General features: G+C 48.8%; 1 protein-coding gene across 2 annotated transcripts in view; it reads left to right on the top strand.

Annotated features, from left to right (window-relative positions):
- The window catches only part of HEXB (hexosaminidase subunit beta), a 105,565-nt gene extending 87,344 nt beyond the window's left edge, over positions 1-18,221 (top strand). For both annotated transcript variants that reach the window (XM_063963860.1, XM_063963859.1), the window contains exons 13-14: positions 17,244-17,348; positions 17,978-18,221. In XM_063963860.1, the coding sequence (XP_063819930.1) occupies positions 17,244-17,348; positions 17,978-18,038 (166 nt within the window). In that variant the 3' untranslated portion in view covers positions 18,039-18,221. The remainder of the gene's footprint in view (positions 1-17,243; positions 17,349-17,977) is intronic.
- The last annotated feature ends 1,670 nt before the right edge of the window (positions 18,222-19,891 follow it).

Genomic DNA, 19,891 nt, shown 5'->3' with positions numbered 1-19,891 from the left:
TTACGGGTGGCCTATTGTTAAAGACAATATGGCATTGGTATAATTGCCACCTGCCAGAACCACGGGCTGCGGGGCCACTTACTTGATTCATGGATCTTGTATGTGAAACAATCCAGAGTAATAGCAATTTCTCTGACGTCCTAAGTGGATGCTGGGACTCCGTAAGGACCATTGGGAATAGCGGCTCCGCAGGAGACTGGGCACAACTATAAAGAGAGCTTTAGACTACTGGTGTGCACTGGCTCCTCCCACTATGACCCTCCTCCAGACTTCAGTTAGATTCTTGTGCCCGGCTGAGCTGGATGCACACTAGGGGCTCTCCTGAGCTCCTAGAAAGAAAGTATATTTAGGTTTTTTATTTTACAGTGAGATCTGCTGGCAACAGACTCACTGCAGCGAGGGACTAAGGGGAGAAGAAGCGAACCTACCTAACAGGTGGTAGTTTGGGCTTCTTAGGCTACTGGACACCATTAGCTCCAGAGGGATCGACCGCAGGACCCGACCTTGATGTTCGTTCCCGGAGCCGCGCCACCGTCCCCCTTACAGAGCCAGAAGCATTAAGAGGTCCGGAAAATCGGCGGCATAAGACTTCGGTCTTCACCAAGGTAGCGCACAGCACTGCAGCTGTGCGCCATTGCTCCTCATGTACACCTCACACTCCGGTCACTGATGGGTGCAGGGCGCTGGGGGGGGGGGGGGGGGGGGGCGGCGGCGCCCTGAGGGCAATATTACACACCTTGGCTGGCAAATATACACCATATATAGTCCCAGAGGCTATATAGGTGTAAATTAATACCCCTGCCAGAGTTTAAAAAACGCGGGAGAAGTCCGCCGAAAAAGGGGCGGGGCTAACTCCCTCAGCACACTGGCGCCATTTTTCCCTCACAGCTCCGCTGGAAGGAAGCTCTATGGCTCTCCCCTGCAGTCTACAACTACAGAAGGGTAAAAAAGAGAGGGGGGGGCCACTAAATTTAGGCGCAGTATAATAAATAAATAAATATATATATATATATATATATATATATATATATATATATATATATATATATATATATATATATATATATTATATATAGCAGCTATAAGGGGATATAATTCAGTTAGTCCCTGTATTATATAGCGCTCTGGTGTGTGCTGGCATACTCTCTCTCTGTCTCCCCAAAGGGCTTTGTGGGGTCCTGTCCTCTGTCAGAGCATTCCCTGTGTGTATGCGGTGTGTCGGTACGGCTGTGTCGACATGTTTGATGAGGAGGCTTATGTGGAGGCGGAGCAAATGCCTGTAAATTTGATGTCACCCCCTGCGGGGTCGACACCTGAGTGGATGGTTCTGTGGAAGGAATTACGCGACAGTGTCGACTCCTTGCATAAAAGGTTTGACGACATACCTACTATGGGACAGCCGGCTTCTCAGCCTGTGCCTGCCCAGGCGTCTCAAAAGCCATCAGGGGCTCTAAAACGCCCGCTACCTCAGATGGCAGACACAGATGTCGACACGGATACTGACTCCAGTGTCGACGACGATGAGGCTAATGTAACTTCCAATAGGGCCACACGTTACATGATTGAGGCAATGAAAAATGTGTTGCACATTTCTGATGTTACCCCCGGTACCACAAAAAAGGGTATTATGTTTGGAGAGAAAAAACTACCAGTAGCTTTTCCTCCATCTGAGGAGTTAAATGACGTGTGTGAAGAAGCGTGGGCTTCTCCTGATAAGAAACTGGTAATTTCTAAGAGGTTACTAATGGCGTACCCTTTCACGCCAGAGGATAGGTCACGCTGGGAAACATCCCCTAGGGTGGATAAAGCGCTCACACGCTCGTCAAAGAAGGTGGCACTACCGTCTCCGGTTACGGCCGCCCTGAAGGAATCTGCTGATAGAAAGCAGGAGGCTATCCTGAAGTCTATATATACACACACAGGTGTTATACTGAGACCAGCTATTGCGTCAGCATGGATGTGCAGTGCTGCAGCTGCATGGTCAGATTCCCTGTCGGAAAATATTTATACCCTAGACAGGGACACTATATTGCTAACCGTAGAGCATATTAAAGACGCACTTTTATACATGAGGGATGCACAGAGGGATATTTGCCGGCTGGCATCCAAAATTAGTGCAATGTCCATTTCTGCCAGGAGAGGGTTATGGACTCGGCAGTGGACAGGAGATGCAGATTCCAAAAGGCACATGGAAGTTCTGCCTTATAAGGGTGAGGAGTTGTTCGGGGATGGTCTCTCGGACCTCGTTTCCACAGCAACAGCTGGGAAGTCTACATTTTTACCCCATGTTCCCTCACAGCCAAAGAAAGCACCGTATTATCAGGTACAGTCCTTTCGGCCCAATAGGGGCAAGCGGGTAAAGGGCGCGTCCTTTCTGCCCAGAGGCAGAGGTAGGGGGAAAAAGCTGCAGCATACAGCCAGTTCCCAGGAGCAAAAGTCCTCCCCCGCTTCCTCTAAGTCCACAGCATGACGCTGGGGCTCCACAGGCGGAGCCAGGTACGGTGGGGGCCCGTCTCAAATATTTCAGCAATCAGTGGGCTTGCTCACGGGTGGATCCCTGGATCTTTCAAATAGTAGCTCAGGGGTACAAGCTGGAATTCGAGACGTCTCCCCCCCGCCGTTTCCTCAAATCTGCCTTACCAACCACTCCCTCAGGCAGGGAGGCAGTGTTACAGGCAATTCACAAGCTGTATTCACAACAGGTGATAGTAAAGGTGCCCCTACTTCAACAAGGACGGGGTTACTATTCCACAATGTTTGTGGTACCGAAACCGGACGATTCGGTGAGACCCATTTTAAATTTGAAATCCTTGAACACATATATATAAAAAAATTCAAGTTCAAGATGGAATCGCTCAGGGCGATTATTGCAAGCCTGGGCGAGGGGGATTACATGGTATCACTGGACATCAAGGATGCTTACCTGCATGTCCCCATTTACCATCCTCACCAGGAGTACCTCAGATTTGTTGTACAGGATTGTCATTACCAATTCCAGACGTTGCCGTTCAGTCTATCCACGGCTCCGAGGGTCTTTACCAAGGTAATGGCCGAAATGATGATACTCCTTCGAAAGAAGGGAGTTTTAATTATCCTGTACTTGGACGATCTCCTGATAAAGGCGAGGGCCAGGGAGCAGTTGTTGGTCGGGGTAGCACTATCTCGGGAGGTGCTACAACAGCACGGCTGGGTTCTAAATATTCCAAAGTCACAGCTGATCCCTACGACACGTCTACTGTTCCTGGGGATGGTTCTGGACACAGAACAGAAAAAAGTGTTTCTCCCGTAGGAGAAGGCCAAGGAGCTGTCATCTCTAGTCAGAGGCCTCCTAAAACCAAAACAGGTGTCGGTGCATCACTGCACGCGGATCCTGGGAAAGATGGTAGCTTCCTACGAAGCAATTCCATTCGGCAGGTTCCATGCAAGAACCTTTCAGTGGGACCTATTGGACAAGTGGTCCGGATCGCATCTTCAGATGCATCGGCTGATAACCCTGTCTCCAAGGACCATGGTGTCTCTACTGTGGTGGCTGCAGAGTGCTCATCTTCAAGAGGGCCGCAGATTCGGCATACAGGACTGGGTCCTGGTGACCACGGATGCCAGCCTTCGAGGCTGGGGGGCAGTCACACCGGGAAGAAACTTCCAAGGACTATGGTCAAGTCAGGAGACTTCCCTGCACATAAATATTCTGGAACTGAGGGCCATTTACAATGCCCTAAGTCAGGCAAAACCCCTGCTTCAAAACCAGCCGGTACTGATCCAGTCAGACAACATCACGGCGGTCGCCCATGTAAACCGGCAGGGCGGCACGAGAAGCAGGACGGCGATGGCAGAAGCCACAAGGATTCTCCGATGGGCGGAAAATCACGTGTTAGCACTGTCAGCAGTGTTCATTCCGGTAGTGGACAACTGGGAAGCAGACTTCCTCAGCAGGCACGACCTACACCCGGGAGAGTGGGGACTTCATCCAGAAGTCTTCCAAATGATTGTAAACCGTTGGGAAAGGCCACAGGTGGACATGATGGCGTCCCGCCTAAACAAAAAGCTAGAAAGATATTGCGCCAGGTCGAGAGACCCTCAGGCGATAGCTGTGGACGCTCTAGTGACACCGTGGGTGTACCGGTCGGTTTATGTGTTCCCTCCTCTTCCTCTCATACCAAAGGTACTGAGGATAATAAGGAGAAGAGGAGTAAGGACTATACTCATTGTTCCGGATTGGCCAAGAAGAGCTTGGTACCCGGAACTTCAAGAAATGATCTCAGAGGACCCATGGCCTCTGCCGCTCAGACAGGACCTGCTGCAGCAGGGGCCCTGTCTGTTCCAAGACTTACCGCGGCTGCGTTTGACGGCATGTCGGTTGAACACCGGATCCTGAAGGAAAAGGGCATTCCGGAGGAAGTCATTCCTACGCTGATTAAAGCTAGGAAAGAAGTAACCGCAAACCATTATCACCGCATATGGCGAAAATATGTTGCGTGGTGTGAGGCCAGGAAGGCCCCAACGGAGGAATTTCAGCTGGGCCGTTTCCTGCACTTCCTACAGTCAGGGGTGACTATGGGCCTAAAATTGGGTTCCATTAAGGTCCAGATTTCGGCTCTATCGATTTTCTTCCAGAGAGAACTGACTTCTCTACCTGAAGTTCAAACTTTTGTTAAGGGAGTGCTGCATATTCAGCCCCCTTTTGTGCCTCCAGTGGCACCTTGGGATCTCAACGTGGTGTTGAATTTCCTAAAATCACATTGGTTTGAGCCACTGAAAACCGTGGAATTGAAATATCTCACGTGGAAAGTGGTCATGTTGTTGGCTTCGGCCAGGCGTGTATCAGAATTGGCGGCTTTGTCTTGTAAAAGCCCTTATCTGATTTTCCATATGGATAGGGCAGAATTGAGGACTCGTCCCCAATTTCTCCCTAAGGTGGTATCAGCCTTTCATCTGAACCAACCTATCGTGGTGCCTGCGGCTACTAATGACTTGGAGGCTTCCAAGTTGGTGGACGTAGTCAGGGCCCTGAAAATTTATGTTTCCAGGACGGCGGGAGTCAGAAAGACTGACTCGCTGTTTATCCTGTGTGCGCCCAACAAGTTGGGTGCACCTGCTTCAAAGCAGACTATTGCTCGCTGGATCTGTAGTACGATTCAGCTTGCACATTCTGCGGCTGGACTGCCGCATCCTAAATCAGTAAAAGCCCATTCCACGAGGAAGGTGGGCTCTTCTTGGGCGGCTGCCCGAGGGGTCTCGGCTCTACAACTTTGCCGAGCAGCTACTTGGTCGGGGTCAAATACGTTTGCTAAATTCTACAAGTTTGACACCCTGGCTGAGGAGGACCTAGAGTTTGCCCATTCGGTGCTGCAGAGTCATCCGCACTCTCCCGCCCGTTTGGGAGCTTTGGTATAATCCCCATGGTTCTTACGGAGTCCCAGCATCCACTTAGGACGTTAGAGAAAATAAGAATTTACTCACCGGTAATTCTATTTCTCGTAGTCCGTAGTGGATGCTGGGCGCCCATCCCAAGTGCGGATTGTCTGCAATACTTGTATATAGTTATTGCCTAACTAAAGGGTTATTGTTGAGCCATCTGTTGAGAGGCTCAGTTGTTATCATACTTTTAACTGGGTATTGTATCACGAGTTATACGGTGTGATTGGTGTGGCTGGTATGAGTCTTACCCGGGATTCAAAATCCTTCCTTCTTGTGTCAGCTCTTCTGGGCACAGTATCCTAACTGAAGTCTGGAGGAGGGTCATAGTGGGAGGAGCCAGTGCACACCAGTAGTCTAAAGCTTTCTTTATAGTTGTGCCCAGTCTCCTGCGGAGCCGCTATTCCCCATGGTCCTTACGGAGTCCCAGCATCCATTACGGACTACGAGAAATAGAATTACCGGTGAGTAAATTCTTATTTTCTGAGTAAATGACACTAGGAGTTGCAACTTGAAGCTTTTCACCCCTGCTATATGTACAGTTTATGCGGAAACACTGGCAGGGGCTCATCTTAAATTTGTCCTTTTAATCAGTCCCAACAGATTTGATTCTTCTGATAGATTAGGCAGATGGATTCATGTTGCACTGGATAGGGGGAGTACTCCCAAATGTCCACACACTGCTGTCAGGGAGAGAGAGGAGTCCTCCACGACTGCACCTGGCCATTTTAAGTTTGGATGATTTTAAAAATTAAATCTCCCACTTGTGCTAAATTCAGGATCCCTGCTCCCAGGGATTAATGGCAGCTTCAAGGTGAAATAGGCTCCAGGGAGCAGGTGCTGGACAGCGGTTCCCTTGCTACTATTAAAGACCTCGGGCAACACTGTATTTCTACTAACCAATAATTTGTGATGAAGGTGCTCATGTAACTGTTTGTTTATATTATAGAGGATATTCTCACCAACAGTGATATCATTATTTCTCTGACGTCCTAGTGGATGCTGGGAACTCCGTAAGGACCATGGGGAATAGACGGGCTCCGCAGGAGACTGGACACACTATAAGAAAGATTTGGTACTACCTGGTGTGCACTGGCTCCTCCCTCTATGCCCCTCCTCCAGACCTCAGTTAGATTTCTGTGCCCGGCCGAGCTGGATGCACACTAGGGGCTCTCCTGAGCTCCTAGAAAGAAAGTATATGTTAGGTTTTTTATTTTACAGTGAGACCTGCTGGCAACAGGCTCACTGCAACGAGGGACTAAGGGGAGAAGAAGCGAACCTACCTGCTTGCTGCTAGCTTGGGCTTCTTAGGCTACTGGACACCATTAGCTCCAGAGGGATCGACCGCAGGACCCGTCCTTGGTGTTCGTTCCCGGAGCTGCGCCGCCATCCCCCTTACAGAGCCAGAAGCAAGAAGATGGTCCGGAAAATCGGCGGCAGAAGACTTCAGTCTTCACCAAGGTAGCGCACAGCACTGCAGCTGTGCGCCATTGCTCCTCATACACACTTCACACTCCGGTCACTGAGGGTGCAGGGCGCTGGGGGGGGGGGGCGCCCTGAGCAGCAATAAAATCACCTTGGCTGGCAAGATAACCACAATATATAGCCCCAGAGGTTATATATGTGGTAATTACCCCTGCCAGAATACAGAAAAAAGCGGGAGAAAAGTCAGCCGAAAAGGGGCGGAGCCATCTCCCTCAGCACACTGGCGCCATTTCTCCCTCACAGTTCCGCTGGAAGGAAACTCCCTGACTCTCCCCTGCAGTCTACACTACAGAAAAGGGTAAAAAAGAGAGGGGGGGCACAAATTTGAGGCGCAGTAAATATTATAGCAGCTATAGGGGACATAATTCAGTTAGTCCCTGCATTATATAGCGCTCTGGTGTGTGCTGGCATACTCTCTCTCTGTCTCCCCAAAGGGCTTTTGTGGGGTCCTGTCTCCTTTAAGAGCATTCCCTGTGTGTGTGTGTGTGTGTGTGTGTGTGTGTGTGTGTGTGTGTGTGTGTGTGTGGTGTGTCGGTACGGCTGTGTCGACATGTTTGATGAGGAGACTTATGTGGAGGCGGAGCAGATGCCGATAAATGTGATGTCACCCCCTGCGGGGCAGACACCTGAGTGGATGGACTTATGGAAGGAATTACGTGCAAGTGTCGAGGCAATTCAAAGGCCATCAGGGGCTCTAAAACGCCCACTACCTCAGATGGCAGACACAGATGTCGACACGGATACTGATACCAGTGTCGACGATGAGTCAAATTTAATGTCCACTAGGGCCATTCGTTGCATGATTGAGGCAATGAAAGAGGTTTTACACATTTCTGATATAAACCCAGGTACCTCAAAAAAGGGTATTATGTTTGGGGAGAAAAAACTCCCAGTATTTTTTCCCCCATCTGAAGAATTAAGAATTAAGATGTGTGAAGAAGCGTGGGCTTTCCCTGATAAAAAATTGGTGATTTCAAAAAAATTACTAATGGCGTTCCCTTTCTCGCCAGAGGATAGGTCACGTTTGGACCCCTAGGGGTGGATAAAGCGCTCACACGTTTGTCTAAAAAGGTGGCACTACCGTCTCCGGATACGGCCGCCCTAAAGGAACCTGCTGATAGAAAGCAGGAGGCTATCCTAAAGTCTATGTATATACACACACTGGTGTTATACTGAGACCAGCTATTGCTTCAGCGTGGATGTGCAGTGCTGCTGCTGCTTGGTCAGATTCCCTGTCAGAAAATATTGACACCCTGGACAGGGACACTATATTGCTAACCGTAGAGCATATAAAAGACTCAGTCTTGTACATGAGAGATGCACAGAGGGAGATCTGCCGGCTGGCATCTAGAATAAGTGCATTGTCCATTTCTGCTAGGAGAGGCTTATGGACTCGGCAGTGGACAGGGGATGCAGATTCTAAAAGGCACATGGAAGTTTTGCCTTATAAGGGTGAGGAGTTATTCGGGGATGGTCTCTCAGACCTTGTTTCCACAGCAACAGCTGGGAAGTCAGCATTTTTGCCCCATGTCCCCTCACAGCCTAAGAAAGCGCCGTATTATCAGGTACAGTCCTTTCGACCCCAGAAAAACAGGCGGGGAAAAGGTGGGTCCTTTCTGTCTAGAGGCAGAGGAAGGGGAAAAAAGCTGCACCACGCAGCAGGTTCACAGGAACAAAAGTCCTCCCCCGCTTCTTCCAAATCCGCCGCATGACGGTGGGGCTCCACAGGCGGAGCCAGGTACGGTGGGGGGCCGCCTCAAAAATTTCAGCGATCAGTGGGTTTGCTCACGGGTGGATCCCTGGATCCTTCAAGTAGTATCTCAGGGGTACAAGCTGGAATTCGAGGCGCCTCCCCCCCGCCGTTTCCTCAAATCTGCCTTACCGACAACTCCCTCGGGCAGGGAGGCTGTACTAGAGGCAATTCACAAGCTGTATTCCCAGCAGGTGATAGTCAAAGTACCCCTACTTCAACAAGGACGGGGTTACTATTCCACACTGTTTGTGGTACCGAAACCGGACGGTTCGGTGAGACCCATTTTAAATTTTAAATCCTTGAACATGTACATAAAAAAATTCAAGTTCAAGATGGAATCGCTCAGGGCGGTTATTGCAAGCCTGGACGAGGGGGATTACATGGTATCCCTGGACATCAAGGATGCTTACCTGCATGTCCCAATTTACCTTCCTCACCAGGAGTACCTCAGATTTGTGGTACAGGATTGCCATTACCAATTCCAGACACTACCGTTTGGACTGTCCACGGCACCGAGGGTGTTTACCAAGGTAATGGCAGAAATGATGATACTCCTTCGAAAAAAGGGAGTTTTAATTATCCCGTACTTGGACGATCTCCTAATAAAGGCGAGGTCCAGGGAGCAGTTACTGGTCGGAGTAGCACTATCTCGGGAAGTGCTACAACAGCATGGCTGGATTCTAAACATTCAAAAGTCACAACTGGTTCCTTCCACACGCTTACTGTTCCTGGGGATGATTCTGGACACAGAACAGAAAAAAGTGTTTCTCCCGCAGGAGAAAGCAAAGGAGCTGTCATCTCTAGTCAGAGACCTCCTAAAACCAAAACGGGTATCGGTGCATCACTGCACACGAGTCCTGGGAAAAATGGTGGCTTCGTACGAAGCACTTCCATTCGGCAGGTTCCATGCAAGGACCTTCCAGTGGGACCTCTTGGACAAGTGGTCGGGATCGCATCTTCAGATGCATCAACTGATAACCCTGTCTCCAAGGACCAGGGTGTCTCTACTGTGGTGGCTGCAGAGTGCTCATCTTCTAGAGGGCCGCAGATTCGGCATACAGGACTGGGTCCTGGTGACCACGGATGCCAGCCTTCGGGGCTGGGGCGCTGTCACACAGGGAAGAAATTTCCAGGGACTTTGGTCAAGTCAGGAGTCGTCCCTACACATAAACATTCTGGAACTGAGGGCCATTTACAATGCCCTAAGTCAGGCAAGGCCCCTGCTTCAAAACCAGCCGGTTCTGATCCAATCAGACAACATCACAGCAGTCGCCCATGTAAACCGTCAGGGCGGCACAAGAAGCAGGGTGGCGATGGCAGAAGCCACAAGGATTCTCCGATGGGCGGAAAATCACGTACTAGCACTGTCAGCAGTGTTCATTCCGGGAGTGGACAACTGGGAAGCAGACTTCCTCAGCAGACACGACCTACACCCGGGAGAGTGGGGACTTCATCCAGAAGTCTTCCTACTGTCTGGAAAGGCCACAACAAAAAGCTAAAGAGATATTGCGCCAGGTCAAGGGACCCTCAGGCGATAGCTGTGGACGCTCTAGTGACACCGTGGGTGTACCAGTCGGTTTATGTGTTCCCTCCTCTGCCTCTCATACCAAAGGTACTGAGAATAATAAGAAGGCGAGGAGTAAGAACGATGCTCGTGGTTCCGGATTGGCCAAGAAGAGCTTGGTACCCGGAACTTCAAGAAATGTTATCAGAGGACCCATGGCCTCTACCGCTCAGACAGGATCTGCTACAGCAGGGGCCCTGTCTGTTCCAAGACTTACCGCGGCTGCGTTTGACGGAATGGCGGTTGAATTCCGGATCCTAAAGGAAAAGGGCATTCCGGAGGAAGTCATTCCTACGCTGATAAAAGCCAGGAAAGAAGTAACCGCAAACCATTATCACCGCATTTGGCGAAAATATGTTGCGTGGTGTGAGGCCAGGAAGGCCCCTACAGAGGAATTTCAACTGGGTCGTTTTCTGCACTTCCTACAGTCAGGAGTGACTATGGGCCTAAAATTGGGTTCCATTAAGGTCCAGATTTCGGCTCTGTCGATTTTCTTCCAGAAAGAACTGGCTTCACTGCCTGAAGTTCAGACTTTTGTAAAGGGAGTGCTTCATATTCAGCCCCCTTTTGTGCCTCCTGTGGCATCTTGGGATCTCAATGTGGTGTTGAGTTTCCTAAAATCACATTGGTTTGAACCACTTAAAACCGTGGATCTGAAATATCTCACGTGGAAAGTGGTCATGTTATTGGCCTTGGCTTCGGCCAGGCGTGTGTCAGAGTTGGCGGCTTTATCATGTAAAAGCCCTTATCTGATTTTCCATATGGATAGGGCAGAATTGAGGACTCGTCCCCAGTTTCTCCCTAAGGTGGTATCAGCTTTTCACTTGAACCAACCTATTGTGGTGCCTGCGGCTACTAGGGACTTGGAGGATTCCAAGTTACTGGACGTAGTCAGGGCCTTGAAAATTTATGTTTCCAGGACGGCTGGAGTCAGGAAAACTGACTCGCTTTTTATCCTGTATGCACCCAACAAAATAGGTGCTCCTGCTTCTAAGCAGACTATTGCTCGCTGGATTTGTAGCACAATTCAGCTGGCGCATTCTGCGGCTGGATTGCCGCATCCTAAATCAGTGAAAGCCCATTCCACGAGGAAGGTGGGCTCATCTTGGGCGGCTGCCCGAGGGGTCTCGGCTTTACAACTTTGCCGAGCTGCAACTTGGTCAGGGGCAAACACGTTTGCTAAATTATACAAATTTGATACCCTGGCTGAGGAGGACCTTGAGTTCTCTCATTCGGTGCTGCAGAGTCATCCGCACTCTCCCGCCCGTTTGGGAGCTTTGGTATAATCCCCATGGTCCTTACGGAGTTCCCAGCATCCACTAGGACGTCAGAGAAAATAAGATTTTACTCACCGGTAAATCTATTTCTCGTAGTCCGTAGTGGATACTGGGCGCCCATCCCAAGTGCGGATTGTCTGCAATACTTGTATATAGTTATTGCCTAACTAAAGGGTTATTGTTGAGCCATCTGTTGAGATGCTCAGTTATATTTCATACTGTTAACTGGGTTTAATATCACGAGTTATACGGTGTGGCTGGTATGAGTCTTACCCGGGATTCAAAATCCTTCCTTATTGTGTCAGCTCTTCCGGGCACAGTATCCTAACTGAGGTCTGGAGGAGGGGCATAGAGGGAGGAGCCAGTGCACACCAGGTAGTACCAAATCTTTCTTATAGTGTGCCCAGTCTCCTGCGGAGCCCGTCTATTCCCCATGGTCCTTACGGAGTTCCCAGCATCCACTACGGACTACGAGAAATAGATTTACCGGTGAGTAAAATCGTATTTTTCTCTTACATCCTAGAGGATACTGGTGGTCCATTTAGTACCATGGGTTACAGATGGGTCCACTAGGAGCCATGGGCCTTTTAAGAATTTAATAGTGTGGGCTGGCTCCTCCCTCTATGCCCCTCCTACCAGACTCAGTTTAGAAAATGTGCCCGGAGGAGCCGGTCACGCTGAAGGAAGCTCCTGAAGAGTTTTCTGCATTTATTTTCTATGTTTTATTTTCAGGCAGGGCTGGTTGGCACCAGCCTGCCTGCTTCATGGTACTTAGGGGGGGAACGGCCCAACCTCTTGAAGGGTTAATGGTCCCGTTCCCTGCTGACAGGACACTGAGCTCCTGAGGGAACTATTCGCAAGCCCCACCACGGCAAGGATAGCAAAAAATGGGAAAATCCACCGATAGTGGACACATCAGTCTCTAGGCTGTCACGAAAAATTGTATTGCCTGTACCTGTTGCAGCCTCCCTAAAAGACACGGCTGATCGTAAAATTGAGACTACACTCAAATCATTGTACACAGCTGCTGGGGTGGCCCAAAGACCCACTTTTGCATGGTCGTGGATCACAAAAGCCATTGCAAAATGGTCAGGTAACCTAATTGAGGGGTTAGATTCCTTGTCTAGGGGGGGATGTTTTACTCCAGCAGAATATACGGGACTCTGCGAACTTTATGGTGGAAGCCATAAAAGAGACTGGCTTGCTTAACGCACGCACCACCGCTATGGCAGTGTCTGCACGCAGGGGCTTGTGACTATGCCTGTGGACTGCTGATGCGGACTCCAGGTAAGGTGTGGAAGGCCTACCATTCACAGAGGCCTTGTTTGGGGATGAACTAGACAAATGGATCTCCACATCTACTGCGGTATTGTTCCAGGTCGAGAGACCCACAGGCAGTGGCGGTGGACTCCTTGACGACTCCATGGGTCTATCAGATGGTGTACGCGTTTCCTCAACTTCCTCTGATCCCAAGAATTCTAAAGAGAATAAAAAGGGAAAAGGGTTCAAGCAATATTCATTGCTCCGGACTGGCCAGGAAGGGCCTTGTACGCGGACTTTCTGGAGATGCTTCTCGAGGATCTGTGGCCTCTACCTCTTCGCGACGATCTTCTGCAACAGGGCCCGTTTGTCTTTCATGACTTACTGCGGTTACGTTTGACGGCATGGAAGTTGAACGGCTGATTCTAGCCAGGAGAGGGATCCCTCACAAGGTTATCCCGACTATGATCCAAGCCAGGAAGGGGGTAATGTCTAAGCATTACCATTGTATTTACAAGAAGTGCGTCTCTTGGTGTGAGAGCAGAAATTATTCTGCGATAGAATTTCATCTGGGACATTGCCTGCTTTTTCTGCAGGCAGGCATGGATGTGGGCCTGCGTCTAGCCTCCATAAAAGTCCAGCTTTCGGCCTTGTCCATTTTCTTTCAGAAACAATTAGCTTCTCTCCCTGAGGTCCAGACGTTCTTGAAAGGCGTTCTGCATATCCAACCTCCCTTTGTGCCTCCCATGGCACCTTGGGATCTGTGTGGTTCTGCAGTTCCTCCAATCAGACTGGTTTGAGCCGTTACAGGAGGTGGACGTAAAATATCTTATGTGGAAGACCGTCACACTGTTGGCGTTGGCTTCAGCAAGACGTGTGTTTGAAGCTGGGGGCTTTGTCTCACAAAAGTCCCTATTTAATTTTCCATGAGGACAGAGCTGAACTCAGAACTTGTCAGCAATTTCTTCCTAAAGTGGTGTCTGCATTTCACATCAACCAACCTATTGTGGTTCCGGTTGTCACTGACACCTCTGCTACTTCAGTCTTTAGATGTTGTGAGGTCTTTGAAGGTGTATGTAAAGCGAACAGCTCATCACAGAAAATCTGACTCGCTGTTTGTTCTTTATGATCCTAATAAATGTTATCAAAGCAGTCCATTGCACGCTGGATCAGGCTTTCTATTCAGCATGCTTATTCCACGGCAGGTTTGCGGTGTCCAAAATCTGTACAGACCACTCTACTAAGTTGGTGGGTTCTTCCTCGGCAGCTGCCGAGCGACTACTTTGGTCAGGTTCGAACACGTTTGCTAAGTTCTACAAGTTCGATACTTTGGCCTCTGAGGACCTTTAGTTTGGTTAATCAGTTCTGCTGTAACCTCTGCACTCTCTCACCCGGTTTGGGAGCTTTGGTACATCCTCATGGTACTAAATGGATTCCCAGTATCCCCTAGGATTTAAGAGAAAATAGGATTTTAATTATCTACCAGTAAATCATTCTCGTAGTCTGTAGGGGATACTGAGCGCCCGCCCAGTGCTTTGTTTTTCCTGCACTGTTACTTAGTTAAGTATTCTGGTTGGTTCAGCTGTTTCTGTTCCTGGTTTCAAGTTTGGTTAGCGTGGCTTTCCTCTTGTTTGTGTGTACTGGTTCGTAATCTTGCCACTTTCCTTATCTATCCTTCTCTCAAAGTAGGTCAGTCTCCTCGGGCACAGTTTCCTAGACTGAGTCTGGTAGGAGGGGCATAGAGGGAGGAGCCAGCCCACACTATCAAATTCTTAAAGTGCCCATGGCTCCTGGTGGACCAGTCTAATTTTCATCCACTAGGGGTCACTGGAGTACTCTTCGATGTGGATGGGGCGTTAGCATGGATAGGGATATTTAAATATTTAAATTAGTAACCCTCCACCTCCTCCATACTCCCAAGATGCCTCAATGTTTTTTTGTGCCTTTACCAGGGAAGGTCACACTCTGGATCTATTCCAGAATTTTGTTTTTACAACTTTAAATTTTTTTTTATCACAGTCATTCCCAGCTTACTAAGAAGCTTTGGTCCGGAACTGTGTATGCTGCTATAGCAGCAGAGAGGTTGTCCGCGCTTATGCAGAGAATCCCCGCCATAGACTCTCATCGGCGTTAGCTGCAGGAAGCAGGACAGAGCTTGGAGAGATGCTCTGTTGGGGCCTCCAGATCCCGGCAGTGCGGTGCAGAAGGTAAGAGCGGCAGCCAGCGCACGCTGCTGCCACTCCGTGTGTACCGTTGTCACTATAACACTGTGTGGGACAGACCTGCATAATTACAGGCAGATCTGTATATGTGCATGGAGGTAAAGAGGCTGCGCCTACTCACTCTCTCCCCAGTTCTGCAATATCTGTCAAGGTGGACAGCTCCTGCTGCCGTCGCTCTGCTGGGGCCATTTGATTGCTGGGGGTAGTGGGGCGGTCCCCAGCCGCGGACAGCTCTCTGCAGTCGCTGGGTGCCGTCACCGCTCCCCAGCTCTCAATTACATGCGCCCACTCGATCTCCTCTGCTGACCGCCGCAGTCACCGCTTCCTGGCTTTCTATTGCACTGCGCCTGCCCGCTTCTCTGCAGACGGCCGCGGCAGCAGCGCTGTCCCGCTCCACTGATTCCGGCTGCGGTCAGCTTTCCCTGCTGTCGTTGGCTGCCGCCCGTGCTCGAAGACTCGGTGGAGGGGAAAGCTAGCCGGAGGCTTACGACACCAGAGCGGCTCACATTCAGAGGGCAGTGGGGGACATTTAATGGCAGTCCCTGATTCCCCTCACTATAAGGGGAGGATTTGGCTATATCCAACAGTATTTCTGTATACATACAGTATGTGTTAGACCTAGTGTATAAGTCTACTGTATATATATTTAAAGCACATGGTGACGCCATTTTACAATAACTTCCTGTTCATGCAGGAATTTCGTGTCGACTCGGTCCTACAACACACGGCCACTGGAAGGGGCCAGGGGTGTTAGTAAGAATTTCATTAGAGCACAAGATTTTTTTTTTTTTTTTTTTACCGAGTCGTGAGGACTTGTGTTGCACTATTGTACTGTCTGTGTGCATGAGAGTACAGCTACTGTAAAATCAAAGGCAGCTTGCTGCGATATCTGTGAGTGTGTTGCATGCAGCAACTTCCACTTGCACAGTGTGTCTTCCGAATATGAGAGTTATCATGTCACTGTTGGATTATTACAATGAGCACCTCCCTGCCTAGTTTTATTGGTGTTTTTCCAGAGCCAGTGCTGATGAGGATCCTACTGGAAGAGCTGCTATTTGCATTGTACACTGTGGGGTATATTCAATCACAGTCGGCAGTGTCCGACTGGAATAGGTCGGAAGGGGTTCCGACCTATTCAATCCGGGCTCAGTTTTTCTGATAAATCAGGAAATCCGACTTGTCAGAGTGCTTCTGGAATACACGCGGATCGGAGGCTTCAGCCGCGGGTATTGTTGGAAACTGGGACAAACCCGACAGGTTTTAGCTCTGTTTCCGACAATGTCAATCCGACTTGGGCCAAAGCTGTTGGGTTTGGCCCGGCATTGAATAGAGAGCTGTCGGGTCCTTTCCGTCAGAAAGGTACTGACAGCAATTGAATATGCCCCAGTGTGTTAGTGCACCAAGGGTTTGGTCCTGCACATACTGATGTACAAATATCACACATCAAATCAATCAGTGCACTCTAGGAAAATATATACATATATTTTTTGCTTCCAGTTTGTGTTATATGAATAAAACGCACATCTTGAGCGAGAAGTTTTCTCAGTACAGCCGCCTCGCCTGGGGCCTGGCGTGCAGAGGGGGGCTGCTTTATGTGACTGAAGCCACAGTCTGAGGACACATCCTGTTTATCGTTTAGACTACAGATAACTGTTTAACTGCTGAGTTTATGTGAAGATTGGAGTTAGACCCAGCAAGAAACAGAGTGGCTGATTACAATAAACTGCAATCTGATTATACTATGACTTATAGCAACCGTCACATTAACCTATTACAGTAGGAGCCGTTGTCCTATTAATGACCTACATTTGCGCACCACTTAGTGTCTTATTTTGTGGTCTTTGTATAAAATGTCGATGATCATTCCACATGTATCTCTGATCTTTTATGAACTCGCCCAAAACAAAAATATTGGTTTGACTGTTTATTTCCAGCAACAGTCACATTGTTGAAGACGCCACAAAGCAAATAACATGTGCTACCCCTAGGCCACAAACAAAGTGCCTGACTGATCTGTGGTTTGACAACATTGGGCACATAACAAAAATCAAGCTGGCAAACCACTTTTTTGTGCGTATAGCCCATAGGGCAAACCTACCACAATATGTGTGGAGTGTAACAGAGGACTCTGTATGAAATGCTTTGGGTTGTCAACACAGATTATTGGCATAATCATATTTATAATGTCTAATCACGTTAATCAATAAATATTTTCATATTATGGGTTTTAATAGGTTAATAATCCTGAAACCTTTCTCGTGTCACAGGCCCAGAGCATGTGCAGTTGCAGAAAGACTTTGGAGTGACAAAGATGTGACCTCCGTGGGAGATGCTTATAGTCGGCTGATCAAGCATCGCTGTCGTATGGTCAGGTAAGACAGCTCTTCCATGGAAGCCTAGAAATGAAAATAATTCTGGCTTTCATATAGTGACAAGCAAGCCTCAAGATGTGAGGTTCCAGTGAAGTACCCATAGTATTTAGCCCCCTGTGCTGGAGGTGCTGCCATGATGCCCCTCTGTGTGGGTATGCTAGAGATGAGTATTGGACCCTTTCTACTTACAGTTCGCGCACCAGCAACACGCTGCTAACGCCTAACTTTGCTGCCCTCCTAGACTACACATATGAAAGTATTAATGTTTTTTCACCATCTTAATATCCACTCCCGTTTCCACCTGCAAGACTAGTCTAAAACCATTTCCTAAACTCCGCCATTACAGTCCAGGTTTTTAGAATATCCATGCTTGAGCACAGGTCGCTGAATTAGTACCGCAGTCAATTTGATTTAACCACCTGGACTCAAGCATGGATTTCCTTTTTAAAAGCTGGACGGTAATGGTGGAGTTTGGGAAACTCTGGTCTAAAAACATGACTCTGTATACAGAGTGTGTATAGATATAAGGGAAGAGAGGAAATCCTGTTACTGTGTAGCACCGGCTGCCTCTGTGGCGTACATGGACATTTTATATGATCTAATTTTGCCCACCTCTGTATTTCTCCTAGGCGCGGAATTGCAGCAGAGCCCCTGTATGTGGGACACTGTGACCATGAGCTTAATGTCTAGGTCCAGTCGGCAATCGTCTTGTGAATTGAGAAGGAAAAAGATGCCAAAAATTGCACTAAGCGTCGTGACTTATGACTGTATTCTGTACAGTTGAAATCCAGGATTTATTACTGTTTGAAAAGCAGCAGATTGAAGTGTAAATATCATGATGACCATTTGATGAAATAAATTCTTTATAAAATATTCTTTACATTAATGTGTTTTCAGTCTTCAATGGGAGTAAAATGCAGGCCCAGAGCAGAGCTGGGAACCTGCAGGAGAGTTTGTAGGCTTGGACTCCCCATCCGTACTCTGCAACAGGGAGATGGGAAAACAGCTCTTGGGAACCAAACCAATGCCATGCAGCCACACATTACCATACAACATGTAAAGACAACTGTACCAAAAATGTGTGTGATTTATAATCGCACATAAAGGTCTAACAACATTAGAAGTGTTGATGGGGGGAAAACTAGATTTTAATACCTACTGGTAAATCCTTTTCTCGTAGTCCATAAGGGATATTGGGAGGAAACTAGTATGATGGGGGAGGGGGGGGGGGTATAGATTGGGTCCAAAGGAGCCAGTGCACTTTACATTTCTTCAACTGAGTGTGCTGGCTCCTTCCACACTATGCCCCCTCCCACAGGCAGTTATAGGTAAAAAAAATAAAAAAAAACCTGCCCGAAGGAGAGAGGACTTATTCGAGAGAAGGAATATGAGAACAAAGGGTGGTGAGATTTATACACCAGCACACCACAACCATATAACAACCAGCAACGGCTGGTAACAAGAACAGCAACAGCTGAACAGGTAACTAGAGAACAAGAACCTGCAGAAAAGTCCACGCACTGAGGTGGGCGCCCAATATCCCTTATGAACTACGAGAAAAGGATTTACCAGTAGGTATTAAAATCCTATTCTCTCTAGCATCCATAAGGGATATTGAGGGAAACTAGTACGATTGGGGGGGGAGGAGGAGGAGAGTACTGTCGAACTCCAGCTTGTAGCTCCCTGACCCCGGCATCCTGGTAGGAAGACTCCCAGACGTGGCTGAAGTGACACAGTCGAACTCCCACCTCGAGATTCCCCTCGGGGTGGGTTGGTACAGTCATGCTGAGGCTTTAGTGGAAGCAGAACAGGTGGACTGTTTCTGAGGACTGGTGCTTGCAGCTTTCCTGGACTTACCTCTGGTACTTCTAGCCGCTTTTGGAGGCACTTCAGGCCTTTGATCAAAATGTGCGAGGCGAAAGGACTGGACAGACGGTCCCGCATAGGAACGTCTCGCCGGCGGGGCCCCAGAGAGGAGAAATGTGGATTTCCCGACAGTAACCTTGGAAATCCCAGGCATCCAGCTCAACCCCAAAAAGCCATTCCCCAGAAAAGGGGTGGGACTCCACATTACGTTTTGATTCTGCGTCCGCAATCCACTGATGCAACCACAAGGCCCTGCGCGCCGACACCGCCATGGCCGACGTCCGAGCATTGATGTTCCCCATCTCCTTGAGGGAATCGCAGAGTACACGAGTAGTGTCCTGAATGTGTTTCAGGAGGGTAACCATGGTAACTAAGGGCATATTCCCCAAGAGGCCCCCCTGAATTTGCATGGCCCAAGAATGAATGGCATGGGTTATCTAGCAACCCGCAATGACCGGTCTTTGTGAAAGGCCGGCTGCAGTGTATATAGATTTTAGGGTAGTCCTCTATCTTTCTATCCCCAGGATCCTTCATAGTAAAGGAGCCCAGGGCAGGCAGCACCGCCTTCTTAGACAGGCGAGAGACTGAGACATCCACCCCAGGGGGTTCCTCCCAAAATTTTGTACCTTGAGGAGCAAATGGGAAAGTGTGCAAAAAAATTTTGGACACTTGGAATT

The sequence above is a fragment of the Pseudophryne corroboree genome, chromosome 1 (genome assembly GCF_028390025.1).
Source record: "Pseudophryne corroboree isolate aPseCor3 chromosome 1, aPseCor3.hap2, whole genome shotgun sequence".
Lineage (NCBI taxonomy): Eukaryota > Metazoa > Chordata > Amphibia > Anura > Myobatrachidae > Pseudophryne > Pseudophryne corroboree.
This window is presented reverse-complemented; position numbering and strand designations above follow the sequence as displayed.